Below are 20,486 nucleotides of genomic sequence, written 5' to 3'. Positions count from 1 at the left end.
CTTCTGGGAAGCGCGTCTCTTGTGTAGTCGCGCTCGCAGAAACGATGGTGTCGACACCTGGCGCACGGCCGGCGCGCTCCCCCCCGAGACCGGCCATGGTATGGGGTGTGTGGTGTGAACACGACCTGGGTGTGAACCATCGTTACTAGTGTGAACGGCTTGCTTTTTTATTACTATTTTCCTATTTTCACGCGCGGGGCGCACGTCTACTGAACTACAGTGTAATTTAACACAAAACGAATTGAAATTGCCTTGCCTTATGTTTGCTTAAAGCGTACGTTGATGCAGTTTCGCTCCTTTGCTCTAGTTTCTCAACGTTGGTTTTCTCGCTGTTTTATGGTGGCGGTGTTTTCTCTTCTCGGCGTCTTGCACAAGGAGGTTATATCTTGCACGTATGATAGCCACAGTGTAGTAGATGTGACGCACTTCACTTTCTTTTTTTTTTTCTTTTTTTTTTTGTCTGTTGTTTGAAGTGACCTAATACCCACGGAGCCTCCACATGCATGTGCTCCTGCCGTTGCGTTACGTAGAGGTTCCTTGTGTTTGTACGGAAGCAATCCCTAATTTGTGTGGCTGCGTCTTTTGCGTCTATGGTCGCGTCCACGACCTACTGTGGTCGCGTCTCAGCGTCGTGTTGTGTAGTGTGTATCGCGAGGCGCCAAATGCCAACCTGTAGATAAGCACACGTGACCTGGAATTCGATCATAATCGTTATCTGAAACAACAACGTCAAAAAGTGTAAAAGCATGAGCGACTCTGATGCTACGATCGATTCGGATGAATTAGCATCGCTGCAAAGGTGCCGCGAACCAAATAACCAAGACATTGACTACCGTATTCCGCGCAAGCGGAAAAAGGTCACCGAGCGGCCTGTCTGTGTGCACGAAATATCGGACTCGGACAGCGATACCGACTGCAAAAACGAGCTGACCAAGCCCGTTGTCTGTTCGGGGTCCAACTCCAGAACGGTCGTGTCTAGTACCGGTAATGCCGCCAAGCCTCCAAATCACGCGGCGAAGCGCCTACCTCTTCAGAAACAAACTACGGCAAAGCTAAAACCTAACATTGAAACTGCGACCACAGGACGCGAGACCGTGAGGCACGAAACTAATAGGACAACAGCAACAGACGTCGCTTTGGACGATCGGCCAGTGTGCAAATATGGGCCAGACTGTTATCGCAAAAACTCCGAGCACATTCGTGCGTACCGACATGACGCTGAAAAGCCGAAGGTCTTGTCTTACAACGACGCCTTGTTGAGGCTATACTACACAACTGTGGCAGGAATTCCATCCCGGTACAATACCGCTCGTATCGCACGGTCCATACGAGACCTGTTGTCGCCTGACATGGGTCAACTGGTGCGTTCGGCGCAGTTCAATTATTGCTTCGACATTCCCTGGCTAGTGGAGCAGTACCCACCAGAGTTTCGAAGTTTTCCTCTTCTCATCGTGCATGGCGAGCAGCGCGAAGCAAAAAAAGAGCTGGAGGCATCGGCGGCTGATTTCAAGAATCTCTCTTTCGTCCAGGCGAAACTTGAAATTGTATACGGCACACACCACACCAAGATGATGCTGCTTCTCTATAAGGATGGGTTGCGAATTGTCATCCACACGGCCAATCTGGTTGCGTCGGACTGGGCTCAGAAAACACAGGCCATATGGGTCAGCCCCGTTTGCACTCGCCTTGCATCGGACTCGAAGGGTGGCGACTCAGAAACGGGATTCAAGGCAGACCTTCTCACATACTTGTCAGCCTACGGTGATCCACGCATAAATGAGTGGTGCCACTACATTCGTAGCCACGACTTTTCAGCAGTCAAGGTTTTTCTTGTCGGGTAATTAGCATCCACATTCCACTTCCAAAAACATTTGCAATATTTTGTCTATTATTAATACTGCTGGGTTTTTTTTAGTTTTACAGTACCCTTTCACTTCATTCAAAAGTCCTGATTGGTGTTTAGTTTTTTTGAAAAGTGCTCATCATTTTTTTGTTTAATGCTTTAAGAGGTGGTTGTGCATAAGTGAGATAGGAATGTGCTAAAATTACAGACACAGGCATGAAGCACAGAGGGAGGAACACAAAAGACGCAACTCATTCAGTGCAAAATACAGCAGTTACTACTAGAGGAAATCACCTGTACAGGTTACAAATGTAATTGGATGCTCTGAAGGCTCTGGAAGTTCCATATTTAAGTCATAGAGTCAGAGCCGACTTTGGCTGCTTCAGGCATGCCAAATGCCATACTTCACAGCTAGGGAAAGAGTAGATGCCCCTCAGTTTAGGGGGAATGACATTTATGATAGGTTTCATTGAAACCATGCTGAAGGAAGGAACCAATTTCTAGTGTCAACTAATGAGCACTTCAATTTGCTCAGTTCTTTGCTGCAAGAGGTAGTTTGTTACAAGCTAATGCTTTTAATCTACATTGTTGCCATTCATGCTTAGCCAGTCTGCATGCATTGACTCATCACATTACGCCATTTTTGCTTGATGGTGGCTTTGCAAACTCTAGTGTTGACTACCCAACACAGAATCAAACTATCGCATATAATGTAGCACAAGATAAATGCTAAACATCAACAGTAGGCTCGAGCTGAATCGTTTAGATATAAACACAGTAATTTGCTTTCAAATATGTTGCCACAGGGGAAAAAAATGAAGAACCAGCAGACATCACGCAATCGTGTCAAACAGTGTAATAAAAGGAGACTGCCCTCGCTATGTTACCAACTCGCCAAGTTTTTTTGTCAAGTTTCCAGTCTGCGTTATGATTCAGACAGCAGCAGTGGCGTTGAAAACAATCTCTACGAAATAGAAAGTTGCTTGTTTCTACTTACAGAATAGTCCTTTGCATGCAGTTATGATGCTTTAAAGTTCATGCCAGCGTTGCAAGTCTATTTATGAGTGCTGTCACAACATACCGTTTCATGGTACTTTAACAGTTTAAATATCCTTGCAATTCTCGCAAGTATCTGTTAATCCTCACTTCAGATATTATGAACAGGTTTTGCATTTTGCATGTCCCAAATAGGTAAAAATAATACACGTTAACCGTTCATTCAAACAAGGTTTTGCATCCAAGTGTTGTAGCCGAATTTGTGAACGATGGGTGCATACCATGCATGGTATGGGGCTTGCATGCTAGGAACCTGGCACCGTTGTGGCTCAGGCAAAACTTACTAAGCAAAACAACATGCTGAATCAAGCGGACATCTTTCATTGTGCAGGAATATGTCTCATAACTTGGGCAGGGTATGGTATGATTGACGCTGTAAATCTGATATGTCTCTCTCCTTGTGCAGAAGTAGGTAGAAACATCTCTTATGACCACTATCAACACTTACTGAGAGCACACTCTTAGTTGACACATAAATGGCTGTTTAGTATTATGTATGCTGGCAGGGCTGGTAAAACGAACTATATAAACTCTACCTCGCTGCAAACATTTCAACCAGCTGTCTTTATGAGGTGATCTGCGATATTAGAATTGTCATTTTTTCCAAAGCCAGTATTTAAATTTTACCTAATTAGTTCTTAATAAGTAGCTATCTTTGCAGAACAAAAAATGAATCTTGGCTAGGTCGTACGCTTTTTAAACTCACTCTGTTGGTTTTCTTCGCCAAGGACACTCTGTTTTTTTATAAAAGCTTGGTTGTTTTAGTGGGATACCTAGTGTTGGTCGCTTGCACATCACAGCACGGACACAATGGTAAACCACACATAACTCTCATGGCGCACAACCACGCAGGGGTCATAGAAATGGGCTAGGTTCCCACTCTTTTCCTGGATGGCCAAAGTGGTACCAGTTGTGACACCTGTGCAAAATGTGTGTAGCAGGAAAGACCTAGCTTGCACAACAGGGATCCTGCCTAAACCTGGGAACATTGTATTGACTGGTAGTATTTCACAGCACAAGCTATGAAAGGCCATAGAGCTACTGCTATAATAGGAAGTTGTATGTGTTTGAAAATAACATAATATGGCACTATTTATCACTCGTAAATAGCTTGCTCTTACATCATGTGTGCGAGGCAATTTCCATAATGCAGGTCAAAGCATTGTGACTAACAGTTGAGACAAACTCAGATTTTTCACCGTGGTCCTCATAGCAGCCACTGCAACAACAGTGCTGACCATGTATAGAATATGCTAACCAGATTTTACCTAATCTAAATTTGGCTTTGCCACAAGTAAACTGGGTGGCGCTTGCTGCTGTTTTACAAATATCTAACCACTTTGCAGGTCTGTGCCAGGAAGGCATACAGGGCCAAGGAAGTCATCTTTTGGTCATCTGAGACTCCGCACCTTACTTAATCAGCATGGACCCAGCAAGGACCTCGTGTCTAGTCACTGGCCTTTGGTGGCCCAGTTCTCCAGCATTGGCTCCTTGGGCACAAGTGCTCAGGCTTGGCTGACAGGGGAGTTCCTTTCTAGCCTCTCAGCAACCAAAAGTTCTGGAAGTACTCCACAGTCGGTGCCCCTGAAGCTTGTTTTTCCTTCAGTTGACGATGTCCGCTGCAGCCTTGAGGGATATCCTGCAGGTGCCTCAATTCCATACAGCATTGTCACAGCCAGCAAGCAACGATGGCTGGACTCTTACTTTTACCGCTGGAAGAGTGAACGCCTGGGCCGCACTGCAGCATCTCCTCACATAAAGACGTACACACGACTGTCACCTAGTGGGAAGCAGGCAGCATGGTTCCTTGTCACAAGTGCCAACCTTTCGAAAGCTGCATGGGGAGCATTTGAGAAGAATGGAAGCCAGCTGATGATACGCTCTTACGAACTGGGAGTGCTGCTTTTTCCAGCAAGCTTTGGACAGGCGACAACTTTTATTGTGTCCGATGAGTCTTGCAGTTCTAGTGCCTTGTATCTTCCGCTTCCATACGATCTGCCTTTGGTCCCGTACACTAGCGATGATGAACCTTGGACGTGGGATAGCCAGCATCGTGAACTGCCTGATAGGTTTGGGAACATGTGGTGTCCCCCCGCAGGTAGGCATGGTCGGTAGGACTCGTTCAGTAATTAGGGACTACCCACTCAGTGCCATGGCTTGTGTCAAGGGTACTATGATCACTGGCTGTACTTTCATGTTCTTGCCTAGCAAATAGTAAACCGCATGTTGTAGTTCTTACTTTCTAACCTCCGTATGTAAGAAGTGCAACTATGCATATATATTTTTCTTTGCATTTACAAATCTGCTAACTGTGTATTGTTTCATAATTGTGAGGTGTGATTCACATCCATATCCTGAACTGGGTGTGAAAAAGAGGGTGTGAATTTTGAGCAGTCTTTGTATTTAATTAATAGTCTGTTTCTGGTTCATTAAAACAGGACACAGGATATGCTTATGTACAAAGTTGTAATTGTATATACAATTTTCCAGTGCTTTTTGATGATCAACACCTTGCACATACAAGCAAATGAATGCCAATTGTTTTTGTGGCCTTGTACTCATTTGCTGCTTTCTCTGTTTCTTTTTTACTGTTTCTACATTTTTCTCCTTTACTACTTTTTCTCTCTCTTTCTCTCGACTGACTGTTTTCGATGTTTTAATGCAATGACAAGTCCTGGCATTAAAGCTTTGCAGCATTTTTGCAAAATTTTTGGCACAGTTTTGACGTATTTTGCACAATTTCGACGTTCATGGCTGTTTGGATGTCTGCACACTATAATGATGTCCTTGGCTATTTTTGCATCGAATTGATTTTTTTGGCTCTAACTAATCAATTTACTCCACATGAATGAAATTTTGCACACATACACATTTTTTCACCCTCTACCTAATAAACCATTCTTTTACTCATCAATCAATTCATTTCTCAACAATGACTGTGTGACACCCTCCACGGGCTCATAAATATGGTCCACACTTGCGAGCCTTTCAAGGCTTTAGCCTTAAAAGGCTATTATAAGCTATTGTTTTATGTAATGTGCCTTGCGATTACTTCACAAGGCATTGATGTCTTGTACTGGGGCCATGGGGTGCATTGCTTATTTTTCTAGTAACCATAGCCCTCCACTCGTCTACATCAATGTGACCAGCAGGAGGAGATAGGGTCATGTGGGAACCCTTGTGGGTCATGTGGTTGGTATTGGCGGTTGTCCTACAAAGGGAAGTATAAAGAAGAAAAGAATGGACATCTATATTTTTAAATAAAGATGCTTGCACTGTCATCCTTCAGCCCATTCTCCTCTTGGCAACTCCATTTTTTTATCAGACAGTCAAAGAAATAATGAAACCACGTGAAAATGTTCGATGAAAAGCATGTAGTCTTCCAACTGTGCTTTTAGTGGAGTTGCAGCCAATAAGTCATACTGATAGTGCACAATTTGTTCAATAGCTAGGGCAAACAACATGGATCCACTGGGTCCATTAAATAGCAGATGCGGCAAAGGAAAACTCAATTAACGTTCTTGTGCCAAACAAACTGAGAATCGCATGGTTTCATGGAAATCAAGGTGTCCAGATTAGCATGCCTCCCAACAAAAGAAACAGCTGAAGTAATTCACTATACATAAGCCCAAATATGTGCATCTAGTGAACACGCTTCTTTCACACCCTACTGATCAGGCAAAAGAAGATTAGTTTTGCCTTATTGGTTGAATATGCAAATGAATGTCACATGCATTGGGTACAGTTGGACAGATTAGTTGGACTAATCAGTTGACAAACGTTGATTCAACTGAGCATCATTTGTAACATCCTAATAGCAGCTCTTGCACATAACTGCTCTCGAGAATTCCGAATTGAACTCATTAGTTCTATTAGTGCCAGTAATAATTCCAAGCTTACAGTTTGCCTTCTGATTTTGCGATTACCTGGGGAGGACTCGCACCAAATTATCGCACCGAAATGACTTCATTGTCTTATGCGTTTACCGTTTACCGCTCAAATTCAGCCACTACCACCAATCCACCCGTCAACCCAGCTTCTTATTCAATGAAACAAACAGAAGTGATAGCTCACTCCGCTTAGATATTTCATGTTTACAATAAAGTAAATGCAATGGGACATTACAGCGATTTATCGGCTTTCAGTTTACATTTACCCTTGGAAACGAAACTGAAACCAGTAGAATTTGTGTCCCGCATTTAGCTAAGACAAAGTTCTGAAAAGGTCGACATAGAGTCGCAGGCGATTTCCGGTGCGTGACTTCCTTTCTATCGAAGTACCGTCGTCTTGCATTGGTATGTTGCTTCGCTCCTGACAATCTATATTAATCGAACATTATATAAGCTGTTGATTCCATTTCTTGAGCCTGAAGTGAGCCTACTTATACGAGCTTCTTCGTGGACTGGCTACAAGTAGAAATAAGCTTTTAACTATGTTTTTATCGATATGTGAACTTGGGACATAGCGTGTGCCATCCTAAGTGCGCTGGCGCGCAAATTCCGGCTGGTTTATGTTAAAAAGTAAATGTGCTGCTGCATGATTGTTTTTCTTTGCTTTTTGATTACACATGCGGTGGAGTTCGTGCCCGTAAGTTCAGCGCGGCTGGTATGCGTTATGCATACGTGCATTGATGACTGGCGAATGTTGGTTCGTCTCCCGGTCTGCGGTAGGCGACCCCCCAGAAATGCCAATTGCCGCTGTTGTGTATTATTTTATTCTATTGGCTTGCAGTGGTCTAGTAATTACTGTCATATACCGCATGATACAGGACTCGCAGCGTAGTGGACTAAGAATGTCGCACCTGCTAAATTAGTTGCATGTAAGTACTGTACTACATTTTTGGTAACGCCGCAGGCGCGAAGCGACGGCTGAACAAGTACGCCGTTATAGCGCTCATGCAATAAAGCAGATTAGGAATATAACGGCTGGTGGAAAGCATTGAAAGCTGATACAAAAATTGTCCCTTGTGCGTCACCATATTGCTCACTGGGCTGCTGTGTGCACGTGCCACGAGCAGTGAAAAACTGGTAGCGTGTTTGGGACAGTCGAAAGGGTGCGTATTTTGATAGCCAGCTTAAATGGTGTTGCCTTTGTGTGCAGTTTTTCGTTTTTTCTCAAAACTTGCTATTCCTGCTACAAAGCGTGTGCGGTTCCAGGTTTCTTGGCAGCGTCGAGCCTATCAGTAAATTGCTATTTTTTTTTTTCTTTTCCCATGACAGTCCTTAAACTCGTCAGAGTAATCCTTGGCTCACTGTCAAGATGGTCAGGGAGGATAAGACGACTTGGAAGAGCAACTACTTCCTGCGGCTGGTGCAGCTGCTCGACGAGTTCCCCAAGTGCTTCATCGTGGGTGTCGACAATGTCGGCTCCAAGCAGATGCAGACCATCCGCGTGTCATTGCGCAAGCACGCCGTGCTGCTCATGGGCAAAAACACGATGATCCGCAAGGCCATCCGAGGACACCTGGACAACAACCCAGCCCTGGAGAAGCTGCTGCCCCACATCAAGGGAAATGTTGGCTTCGTCTTCACCAAGGAGGACCTGACTGAGGTGCGCGAGAAGATCATTGAGAACAAGGTGAAGGCGCCCGCTCGTGCTGGTGCGCTCGCCCCCTTGGACGTCATGATCCCGGCTCAGAACACTGGCCTTGGTCCCGAGAAGACTTCCTTCTTCCAAGCCCTGCAGATTCCCACGAAGATCTCAAAGGGTACTATCGAGATCTTGAACGAGATCCATCTGATCAAGAAGGATGACAGGGTCGGTGCTTCTGAGGCCACCCTGCTGAACATGTTGAACATCTCGCCCTTCTCGTATGGTCTTAAGATCCTCCAGGTATGCACAAATGTTGCCTGTACTGACTGTAAAGTGACGAGTCTTGTAGGTTGAATGCTTTCAGTTAATCTGCCATCCAACTTGTTGGCATTACACAGTCTTAAATGAAGGGCTGAGTATTTTGTATTCTTATTCTTAGCAACAGAAAGGTTGGCATACTATGGTTTTCTAACCCGTTAGCAGCCAGTGCTATGTATTAGACAGGGAAATGTATTAGAGAGAGCCATTACTATGGGAAGTTAGCGAAGTTTGGTGTTACGTTCTCAGTAGTCTGCATTTTCTAGGGAAAGTATTTCATAGCTGAGGAAGGTTTGCAAAGGAGGGGAGTTACAGACGTGCTTGTTTTACCCCTGTTATGCTCTCAAGCCAAGTGTACTTCTGAAAGTATGCTGTTTAGCTTAGGAGGCTAAGGTTGTATGCGAATTAGCGAGACAAACTGCTACAGACGTAGGCAAGCGACAGCATAGGGTGGTAATTGCAACTGCAGTTAATCTGGGTTGTCGCCTGCCTCGGTGCCGTGCCTCTTGCGGTTTTTAGTAGTTTTGAACTCAGTCACGCATATATTATAGCTTTGAAGGGACTATGAAAGGCATACAATGAATTTGAGTACAGTTGACGAGCGATAGGTATCCACTCACTATTGACCCCATGATGAAAAATTTTGTCAGGGTTATTAACACCAAAGATAATGGCGATTAAATATGACACTCCTCTTCTCCTCAACTCGATACTCCGAGACACCAGGAAAAAGAAAATAGCCTAGAAAAGTATGCCTCCCCTCAGAAACTCTATTGGATGACATTTAGTTCGCAGACTTCCGGTTATCGCCGATCACTTGCTTTGCAGCCACAGCAAGGCACGGAGAATAGCTCCGGATCTACTGAAAGAAAGATACGGCAGTGGTAAATCGGAAATGTGCACAAACGTATTGACCTCACATATGTGTGAAGGGTTCACACACTGCCCGAGCGGAGGACATTCACATTTTTTAAGCTTGTCATGATGTCGGGGTATAGCGAATGGCAGCCTCTAGTGGCTGTTGCTTTCCGTATTTGTGACGTTTGGTCTGAAGAACAAGTTCCATATCTCACCAACATGCAAAGGCCAGTTGGCCTGCAAATGAAAGAGCAGTTTTATACCGGTTTCCATTGGGCGAACAAGGAGCACTTTTAGCTGCACTAAAAGTGGTCTCGCGAGTTTCAGCGCCTACCAGTGGTCGAACAGGAGCAGTAGCGTTGTGTTCTATTGGCAGAGGAGGCGCGCTTTTGGGGTTCCGGGAGCAGCCGAGAGCAGTCCTCGGTGCTCCGTCGCCAGTGGCGGAGTACAGGGAGAACAGAGGAAGTCACGTGACCTTTTTGATGTCACTTCTGGCACAACCAGTCCCGAGGGAGAGCGCGTGCGCTCTCTCCCTCGAGACTTGCCGTGCTTCTGGTTATTCGCAGCCCGGAGCCTGGGCAGGACAGTTGAGAAAAATGGCGGAAGACGGCAGCGGTGGCGTTCGGCCGGCAGATACGGGCAACGCAAGCACGGGAAAAGTTTGATCACATGACGCCTGACGTCAGGCGCTCCGCCTCGGTACGCTGCTCTCCGAGCAGCGTGAATGTTCCATTGGGGAGACGAGAACGCGCGTCCCCAGTGCTTTCGTGCGCAGCTCTGGCTGCTCGTTGCTCTTGCTCCTGTTCGCCCAATGGAAACCGGTATTAGAAAATAGCTGGCTTCGTTCCAAGGAGTTATACTTTTGGCAAATGCTCACAAGCATTTGTTCTACGCATTGAAAACATTTATCAGTGGCCTTTGCAGCCATTTCATGGTCAGTGGAAATGCGCAAATAAAAGACACGGACTACCAGAGCACAAACATGGGCGCATACTCGCGACGGTCACGAGTATGCGCCCATCCTTGTGCTCTGCTTGTCCGTGCCTTTATTTGTGCATTTCCACTGCTCAAGCATGTACGACCGACTCGCCCAACATCGTGAACTCTGAAAATCTTATTTCATGGTCCCATAAACTACTATCATTTGTGACATTTGTTTCATGGTACTGTTTTATTTTTTCCAAGCAGGTGTAAAATTGACGGGTAAAACATAAGTTGCATTTACAATAGTCTCGCCTGTAAAGAAGCTAGCCGTGTCAATCACTGTGGCTTAACACACAGCTTAGCAGGCAGAACAAGCATTTTTACCTCAAATTAGCTTTTTTTTTTTTTTTCATGCCATGTGCCTGTAGTTGTATGCATCACTTTCTGTGCTCTATAGAGCTGCATATAGTGTGCATCGGCTAACTCCACTACATTAAGAGCACTTGGGCGAGAAATTCCTTTGTCCAGATATGTCCTTGTAATTTTTCAGAATGTTGTCTTGCATTTGTTGCGAACCAAGCATATGATGGCAGCAGTTCATAGACTCAAAACTGGAGCAGTTGTAGGTTGCCTGTAGCAAATCTATTCTGCAAGCAACATTTTAGGGTGTACAGTTTTCTGTTATTTAGAGTATTAAAAGCCTAGGGAATGTGCATGAGATATGGGTATGTGTATTTTGTTTAACACGAACTTGTTAATTCAGGTTTATGACTCCGGAACCGTGTTCTCCCCTGACATCTTGGACATCACCCCCGATGACCTGCGGGCTGCATTTGTTGAGGGTGTCCGCAATGTCGCCTCTGTGTCCTTGGCCATTGGATACCCGACCGTTGCTTCGGTCCCACACTCCATTGTCAATGGTCTCAAGAACCTCATTGCCATTGCTGTGGAGACAGACATCACATTCAAGGAAGCGGAAATGGTCAGTGTCACATTGGCAGAACCCAATTTGAAGTGTGTGCTGGCTCCTGTAATTACTCTTCCAGACTGGGCATTTGAACATGTCTGTTGGCACCTGCACCGACACCTCCCCTCTTTTTTCCCCCCTCCTGATTTTTTTTTTTTCTGGCCTTTTTAGGTTCCCTCTCGTGGGGCTCGTTTTGGCTTTTCTGAGAAGCATTCTTGTGACTTTTCTCGGTGTAAGGACATCCTGCACCTGTAAAAGTGGTTGTCAGCCAAGTGCTCTTCCTATTGTTTCTTGGGGCAAATATGCAATGTGATTTGAGTGTTGGTAGCCTGGCTTTAAAGGTTTACTCGAGGTTAATCTATTGCTACGCAGGCCAAGGAGTATCTGAAGGACCCGTCGAAGTTTGCTGCTGCAGCTACGCCAGCCGCAGGAGGTGGGGCAGCCGCGGCCAAGCCGGAGGAAGCGAAGAAGGAAGAAGCCAAGAAGGAGGAATCCGAAGAGGAGGACGACGACATGGGCTTCGGACTCTTCGACTAAGTCTCCATGTGGCTGGCCGCCCACCGTTGTCTTACAGCGGTGGCTTTTACCTGGCCCCAATAAAGTTGCTCATAAAAGTACCTCGCATCTTTTTCACTCACTGAATTTTCGGGGAGGTAGGGCCTTCAATGCTGTCGCGCTTAAGAAAGAATTGGAGTAAGGTTTAGTATCAGTTGGCTCATGGTGATGGAGCTAAAGACTCATCACAAAACTGCTTGCATAAAGGAATCGCCAAACCCCTGCTTAAATGGTGGCAAACTACCTGCTGCAATCAAATCGCACTGGAAGGGTCAGAAGACCTATTCAGAGGGTATTGGAACCCTGTCTTCGTTATAAAACCAGCTGGCAACAACCGGCGAATTGAAACTGTTGGCCTAGTGGAGGAATGAAAACTGCTGACGAGCGCCGATGGCTGCCAAGGTGCGATGTCATGAAAATGCGTGGTATGGCCAAGTTTTGCAGGTGGGTCGGATGCATAAGTTATCTGGGGCCTTCTGATATGTATAGCGTGCTCCATGGGCCGAGTGCTTTGGGATGCTACACCCTATAAACCATATGTTTATGCGAGAGCATTATTGTCCGTCGGAATTTGTTTGAAACCTCGAAAAATGTCGGCCAGGTGCAGTGCAAATTGGGCTCTTGCAGGCCCTATTTGAAGCTTTGAGAAGTTATGAGCACATCTGGCAGGTGGTAGTTTGCAGTTGACACGGCCGGTCACTTATAGGTTGGAGGTGTAATGAAATGGTGTGCCGGCACTTTTTTGCTCATGGAAGTCTCCACATGGCCGCTGTACGTGTGGTTGGTGGGTTTTGCGACGTCAAGGGGTCGGCATGGTTGGGTTGGAAGGAGCTGCCAATTCGGGGCATCTCCTGTTCCATACGGGAGTGTCCACTTCGCTTTTCTGGCCATGTGTCTGCGATGATTCCATTAAGGTGGAAACATTCACCCGAAAGAAATTTAGATGGCTACATGGCGGCAATAGCGGCAGTCCATGTAATGTATGTTTCACATGGAAGTAAATTGTCACTGCACACTAAATGAACCACAAAAGAGCCTTAATGTATCATTTCTTTACGAAGGTGATAACATAATTGTATGCATGTAGTTTCTGCATTAAGTAATGCTATTTTGTATATATTGCATGAATCTCATTGATTGTGAATATTAGAGTGTAAGCAATACTATTAGTCATGTTGCAACTTATTCACCTCGCTTGGTCAGATGAACACTAAATCAACTTCTTAAAGGCGTTATTGTGTCTATACTCCCCAATTCAAGTCGCATACAACCATGCAAAGCCACGCTAGCCTCCCTAACAGAACTTTAGCTTCAAGCTATGTTTTACCTTTTTTTCACTTTTTTTTTCATTATATTTTGAACTGCTGAGATCAGTATGCATTTGCTGAAGCAATAGAAACCAATTTTAGTTACGGTGCGCAGCTCATTCCAAAACATGAAAGCCATGTGGATAGCACAAAAAAGCGACAAATGGCTTATAATCTAATTCGAAGTGTCTAAAGGTACGTCCGACGTATCCATTCGATTCTCGTAAAGATACGGCGGACGTCGATATACAGGCTCATGGCTATATGCACGTCGAACGCGGCCACATTCCGCTTGCTACGCGTGAATGGATCTCATCCTCTATGATATCAGCTAGCCGCGACTCTCGATGAGGTGCTACGAAGAGTGCATCCGTTCTAACATAGATCACGGTCTTCACTTAGGGTTGTGTACGGCAGACATCGCTGTCAAGCACATAGCCGCAGGCGATATGCTACGTACTGCACCAGCTCCATTAGCTGGCATCGAGATACGCACATTCACGAGCAGCTTTCGCTTCGCACTAAACTATCACCTCGATCTGCCCGTAATGCGAGCGAGCTATTCCTAGCATTTACGCTGTCTTAGGTCCTGCATCGACCTCCGAAGATCTAGCGCCGGCACAACACACACACACCTCGCCGTGCAGCTGAACATTCGGCAGTCCAAAGTATGTATGTGAAATGGCATTGTGCTCGTTCCTCACATGCAGACCGAGGAAACAGGATGTTTTTAGCTAAATTCTTCGTTCAAATTCTACCTCAGAGCCGTGGCAGAAGACATATGCCGAATGTACTAGAGGCCTGCACATCGACTCGTCGAGGCGAAGACCTACTGCACCGCACCGCAAGAGTGCACAACCGGAAAGCCGGAAGCGTGAATGATCCGAATTCCATGTGAACAGCAATGTTCTTTGGTATATAGGGGAAGACTAGACTAAAGTGCTTAGGCTGCATCTTTTTCTTGTCGTTGAAGTTTGCGTACATGTAGTTTAAACCCCCGCATGCTCGAGGTTAGCGTGACCCGACTGAACGGCCGCGCAGCTTTGAAACGATCGGGATGGATATGCATGCATCGCCGGACTTAGGTACGCGGTAGAAAATGTGCGCTGCACATTTCGTTGAAGAAGCTGACTCTTGGAATTTTGCAGAGTGTGCCATGCAAGTGATCGTTGCTACAACCACACATCCACGTTCCCACGGCTGGCCTACCCCGAGGCGCATAAATGTTCAACCGTGGACGTATCAATGATCGAAGAGAGGACAGATTTTCACAATATTGGGCGTGAAATCGATAGCTACCAGTGCTCAGTGTTCGAGAAATTCTGCCTTGATCATGCGCAATTCAGTGTTTCAGGTGTGGTCAGTAGCTATATAAGTTTGAACAGTTCGCCTTTCAAGTCAGCGGCGCCAGCGATGGATCGGCGGAGCGATTTTCCACGCTACACCGCTGTCTTGCTAGAAAGTCTATCTAGGCGGCGTTTGACATTTACCTGCTTTTTGTTGGCCCCGTAATTGAAAGCAACGCCTTCAGAAACGCGTTAAATGTTCAAAAATGTATTCTCTTCAACAGTTTCACTCCAGGCTGTCAAAGCAGGCGGACGTTGATAAAACAGTTGAGCACTCCAGTCTTTAGAAATCTGTACAATCACCTTCAGTTTGTAAAATTATTGGAATAGGTCACTTTCCGATCGCTACGACATAGACCCTCATGACAGCGCTGTCACGTGAATAAGGACCACACCAGGCCGAGAGCTTGTCTCATATAACATAGCTAACCAAGGTATACCTTACAGCATTGTGTTGATTTTTATGGTGTCTAAGCGACTAATGCTGCCATGCACCAAGAACAAGGTTTAATGTATTTATTTTGTGTGTAATGACAAATGTTCTTTGGGATGTAGCTTGTTTAGGAACATTTTAGGAAACCAAAAATGCAGGAAATTTGCACATCTCTCCTAGCATCATGCTGGGATGGAAAGCGATCTGTTGCAAATTGTACAAAATGTTTCCTCTTTTCTCGACTCTGGCGCACGTGTAAGATATGCTTTATTGTTAGTTCATCTCCACACTCCTTGCATATTGGTTTGTCCTCTTTCATAAGTATGAAGCTGTGTGTGAGGTTTGGGTATGTGTTTTGTGAAGATGACCTAAAATGTCCTCCATATTGTGTTTTTGATTACTGCATGATTTCCATTCCTTAATGACAGGTTTGACAAGTATAGTTTGTAGTTTATTTCAATGTTTCAAAAATCCTGCCATTTCACTCTCACTTTTCTTTGTACAAGCTTCTTGGTATCTTCATGCAGCATATTCACCCTCTGTAATTTAGCATTGCGTCAAGGTAACCTGGTTATTTCTTTTCATCACCTTTCAAGACTACTGTCCCGATTTCATAAAGTTTCTGACGACAGGAACTCCTTGGAAGTCATAGAAATAAATGAGATCCACAATCATGAGCTATCTAGGGTATGCATATACATGTCCATCGCTCAGTGGAATGGCGTCAGTATGCTGTTAGAACAGGTCTTGAGATAACAACAACCATTGTCTGAGGTGGTCCTTTAATGGGCATTGAAATGCTATGTAACTACAGGTACTGATAGAACTCTTGACCATGTTATGTGATGATGCGATCCTTGCATGAATATAGGTATACATTTCAGAATCTGCAGTGCACCACTTGACCATTTGCCACCAGTTTGTGTGAAAATGTATTTTTCATGCATGTTAACCAGTATTTAACAGATGACCCCTGTGCACAAGCCAAAAGTGCCACGAGCCAAATGTCACGAGGCCACACGACATGGCAGGAGCTGTTAAGCCAAGCTTACAAAGTTATATTTGAAATATTTCAGCTTCAACGTTTCAGCTCCAATTAAGAAAGGTTGAGGCTTACAGAAGTCTATGCCAGGCTGTCTATCACCTAACAGGGCAGCCTACGACCGTATGCTAATGAGTATATCTGAGATAACAGAGACATGAATTAAGGAATTAGTAATAATGTTTGTAGCAAAGGGCATGTAAATTAACGAGAATCCACAGTGGGATCTGCAGACAAGAACCATTAACGCTGGCACACCATACCTTTACAGGTGGAGATTAGGAGTCTCCCTAATTTTTTGTCTGCTCAAAGCTTCATTTCCTTCGTTCTTCCAGATGAGGAAGATGTGAAAATGATAGCATCCAAAATGCCAGAGACCATCGTTAACAAGGATGCTGATCCCAACAGCGTAAAAAGGAATTTCAGAAAAGATGGGTGACTAGTAATGCTGGCAACAGTTGAAACTAAGTGGAAAGGCATGAAATTGAAATGCAACATATGCAGAGATATGTTGCGAGACGACCAGTCTGTGGTGTGCGACATCTATCTCTGTTAGTTTCATCAAGTGATTGGCCAAAGCAGATGGGGCTTGTGGTTTTGTGATAAGTGCAGTGTGGTAGCATAGATACAACCTTGCCCATTAATAATTCGAGTGAAGTAAGTGCATTGTTTTGTTTTGTTCATGGTTTCCATGAAAACATTATGAGAAATTTTTTCCTAGAGAATGTTTGCTGAAATGTGAATATGATGTGCAATAAAACTAGTGTTTTCTTGCTGTTTACTTTTCCTTGTATACATTAGTTCTGTGAAGAAAACCACAGGCTAGAAAGAAATGTAATGGCATAAATTTTGATACTTGGCCCCGTTGTGCTGGCTCAGTAGTTAGAGTGCTTGGCTGCTGAACCCAAAGATGCAGATTTGGTTCCAGCCACAGCAGGGGCATTTCAATAGAGGCGAAACAATAGGCCGTCATGCACCGTGAGGTGTCAGTGCATGTAAAAGGACCCCGGATGGTCGAAATTATACCGGAGCCCTCAACTATTGTGTTCCTCATAGCCGTAGTTATTTTGGGATGCTAAACCAGATATATATCACATCATACTCTGAGTAAGATGCTATTCATGGTCAGTTAATCATACACTAAATGATCAATTTTTTTCTGCATGGTACAGCAGCTGTTGTACAATTTTACTTTAGCCTTCATGAAGAATATCACACTGGCTCCACATGGCCTTCTGTTGACCCTTGATATGCGTCACAATCACACACCCGAGTATGTATTTGTCTAAAGGCACCTATGCATGCAAGGAGGGGACCGTTACTTTCCACTTGTCAGAACTGAAATGCATGATCCACATCATTTCTGTAATTCAACTACTTGCTATCTGAACTGTCCAGCATTGATGCAAGTTTCAAAGAACTGCAATTAGCAAATTAATCTAAGCAGCAAACCATGCCAAGAACTGCTTCGGTTTCATCTTTAGCAACTGTTTGGGAACTAAAATTAGCCAAATGTTGCAAAACATAGATGAGAGGTTACAAAATCTAAAAAACAATGCAGCCTACCTGTGGCATGTAGGGTTTCACATCCTAAAGGGACATATGTAGCTATGAAGAATACCGTAGTGGAGAGCTCCAGACTAATTTGACTGCCCGGGCTTTGTACTTTGCATTGACATCTTGCAGAAAACAGAAGCATTTGCTAAAATGGCGAGAATTGGGCCTAGTTGGTTATTCATGTTGGTTTCACCGCGCTAACACATTGAACGACAGAAAAGACCAGTCGCGCTCCGTGGTGTTTGTCTTTTCTGTCGTTCAATGTGTTAGCGCGGTGAAATCAACAAGAAGCATTTGCATTTCACCTGCACCAAAGTGCGACTGCCATCACTGGTATTAAACATCACGACCTTGGGGCAAGTAGCGGAACGTGCCACTAAGATGTCGCAGCGTCTAAGTGCATGCTATACACGTCAACCTTTCTAGCATTAAAGCTGTCACATGCATGGCAGATATTCATGTTCAGCTTTGGACTGACAAGTTTAAAAGTATACTATTTGTGTTTGTCTAGCATGAAAAACAAAGGAAACTAAGGAAAAACGAAAAAAAAAAATGAACATAATATGTTGAAAGAGCACTAGTCATTAACACATAAAGCATATTCGTTCCTTTATTAATGATAAAGTGGCCTTCAACAATAGTACAAAGCCTGAACATTTAGAAAGGTGCTGTGCCAGGCAGCTATTTTACAGAAACCTGAACCATTTTACCTGTAGTAATGCGCATCCCGGCGGTGTGGGCTGGGACTTATTTTTCGGTCCACTCCAACATGCGAAAACTGCATCATGTGCATTCCCATTTTCCGAGTTTTGAGCTCTGTAGTACAGGCTAACAAATTGTCGATGACTTATTTTCGTCTGATTGTTGCACAGCGCGTGTAAATAAATTACCACTGCACCTAATAAACACTGACATGCACGTGCAACATCGCCGATCATAAACGGACACACTGATGTCCGTCCGGACATCGGCGCACTCATCACAGCACTCTTCGTAGTCTCACACAGCACTCTAGTAGGACGTAATCCGCAATCACAGCATCTCACGGTAAGCACAAACCACACCTCCAGTTGTACAACAAACACGAATGACGCGATGCTTGGGCTAGAGACACGCCGGCGGTGCCCAGCTTTTTCAGCGCCGCTTGTACTACGTAGAGCTTGACCTCAATGCGAGCAGAAAGCGATGCGTTACGTGACGCATCTCATCACAGATGGAAGTGAGGAAACTTTGAAGAATCAAAACTACATAATTACATAACGACCGTCGAAGACGTTAATCCACATAATAACGAGGACCAAATGAGCGGGCGTGCGGGCCGCGGGCTGGCCGTCAACACCGCGATTACATGCGCTTGCGCTCTGGTCGTGCTTGCCACCCTGCCGCGGTCCAACTCACGTAAACCTATCATCATGCCATCACGTAGTATATCACCCATTCTAGGCACTATTCTTGCCACTGTACTATTTGTAATTTCACATTTCACGCATGCACCATGTAGTACATACTTCTTGCACCTCGCACGTACACCTCATACCAACTTCGATTTGGCTACATATGGCTACCATGTTGTTGCTACAACTACAACCACATCTGGGGTATCTGGGGGTCTCGGATCCATCCGGCTTTCCCGACGGATCCCAAGGCCCACATCGGAGAAAAATGCGTTGGGTCCGTCGGAAGATCCCTACCGATCGGGTCCGTCCGCCGTACCTCTGAAAAATATTTCCCGGATCCGTCGGACGGATCCCGAAGAAAAACGCACCGGGTCCGTCGGACGTACCTTTAAGACCATTGATCGGGTCCGTCGGACGTACCTTTAGCCACAGCCAATCTAATTTTCTGTTCCGCGGTAGCTCGTGTTGACCATGGCGCGCCAGAAGTTTGCAATTTGCTACTATTTGCATTTATATGTACATGCAACAAAATTGCTTAACTCCTTAATGGGGCCAAATTTTTCATCATGGTTCTTGATCAATGCAAAATAAATGTGGCACTTATGGGCTTAGGTACAGGCACTAACAAAATGAACCAAGATGCACTCAACACATGATATGTGCATTTAACGGCATGTACAATCTGTCAAAAAGTGTAGAGCCCAGGGGGTTGGCCTGGTTCTGAGTCACTTCGTGCGGCTTGTAATGGATTTCCAGTGTTTCGAATCTCTTGATAGATTTTTTGCCCTACCCTCTTTAATGGGAAGGACCTCCACTAATGCTAAATCAGCCCCACTGCACGGCTCGGAATTAAGCAGACACCCTGGGCTCTACACTTTTGACAAAGGCTGCATGTGCATGGCCAACCTCGAGAGGTAACGTACGTGAAATGACTAGTTTCACATATTTTTGGGCGCGCACCAAACCACTTTATGAAGCGTGGAGTTTAGTGAAGTCGAAGTGTTTGCTTTATTGCGTTATTCCATTTACTACACAGTAATGAGCAAAAGCTTGCGGGATGTGGTTCTTGCAAATATTTATTTCTTCGCGGTCACGCAAGATAGCTAGGTTTAAAACAGTACATTCATCAGGAGACATGTATGCTCCATCCGCTAGACTGCATGCATACCAGCTCGCTGCCTACCGAGACATCGGCCCCGCCGGGGTGGTGCAGTGGTAAGACGCCCGACTACTGTGCCGGAGTTCCCGGGATCGAATCCCGGCCTCGGCGGCTGCGTTTCGATGGAGGCGAAACGAAGTGGCGTCCGTGTGCTGTGCGATGTCAGCGCACGTTAAAGATCCCCAGGTGGTC

At 45.1% G+C, this 20,486-nt stretch overlaps 2 protein-coding genes across 2 annotated transcripts; both read left to right on the top strand.

The window, feature by feature from the left end:
- The first annotated feature begins 104 nt into the window (after window positions 1-104).
- Window positions 105-5,813, top strand: gkt (tyrosyl-DNA phosphodiesterase glaikit). Its single transcript, XM_084601090.1, has 2 exons — window positions 105-1,837; window positions 4,246-5,813. The coding sequence occupies exons 1-2, from the start codon at window positions 747-749 to the stop codon at window positions 5,012-5,014; spliced, it is 1,860 nt and encodes a 619-aa protein (XP_084457216.1). The 5' UTR covers window positions 105-746; the 3' UTR covers window positions 5,015-5,813.
- A 1,242-nt stretch (window positions 5,814-7,055) lies between these two features.
- Window positions 7,056-12,115, top strand: RpLP0 (ribosomal protein LP0). The gene is made up of 4 exons (XM_084601091.1): window positions 7,056-7,194; window positions 8,119-8,731; window positions 11,295-11,513; window positions 11,871-12,115. The coding sequence occupies exons 2-4, from the start codon at window positions 8,159-8,161 to the stop codon at window positions 12,033-12,035; spliced, it is 957 nt and encodes a 318-aa protein (XP_084457217.1). The 5' UTR covers window positions 7,056-7,194; window positions 8,119-8,158; the 3' UTR covers window positions 12,036-12,115.
- Window positions 12,116-20,486: the final 8,371 nt, after the last annotated feature.

Source organism: Amblyomma maculatum, chromosome 4, assembly GCF_055883805.1.
Source record: "Amblyomma maculatum isolate TAMU_Amacu chromosome 4, ASM5588380v1, whole genome shotgun sequence".
In the NCBI taxonomy this organism is placed as follows: Eukaryota; Metazoa; Arthropoda; class Arachnida; order Ixodida; family Ixodidae; genus Amblyomma; species Amblyomma maculatum.
Note: the sequence above shows the minus strand (reverse complement) of the source record. Positions and strands in the feature narration are given on the sequence as shown.

Bases quoted from the DNA above. Each gene is read 5' to 3' on its own strand.
- gkt (XM_084601090.1), top strand. From the start codon at position 747: ATGAGCGACTCTGATGCTACGATCGATTCGGATGAATTAGCATCGCTG. The intron at 1,838-4,245 runs GTAATTAGCATC...ACCACTTTGCAG, and splicing joins GTCAAGGTTTTTCTTGTCGG to GTCTGTGCCAGGAAGGCATA.
- RpLP0 (XM_084601091.1), top strand. From the start codon at position 8,159: ATGGTCAGGGAGGATAAGACGACTTGGAAGAGCAACTACTTCCTGCGG. The intron at 8,732-11,294 runs GTATGCACAAAT...TTGTTAATTCAG, and splicing joins ATGGTCTTAAGATCCTCCAG to GTTTATGACTCCGGAACCGT. The intron at 11,514-11,870 runs GTCAGTGTCACA...ATTGCTACGCAG, and splicing joins CATTCAAGGAAGCGGAAATG to GCCAAGGAGTATCTGAAGGA.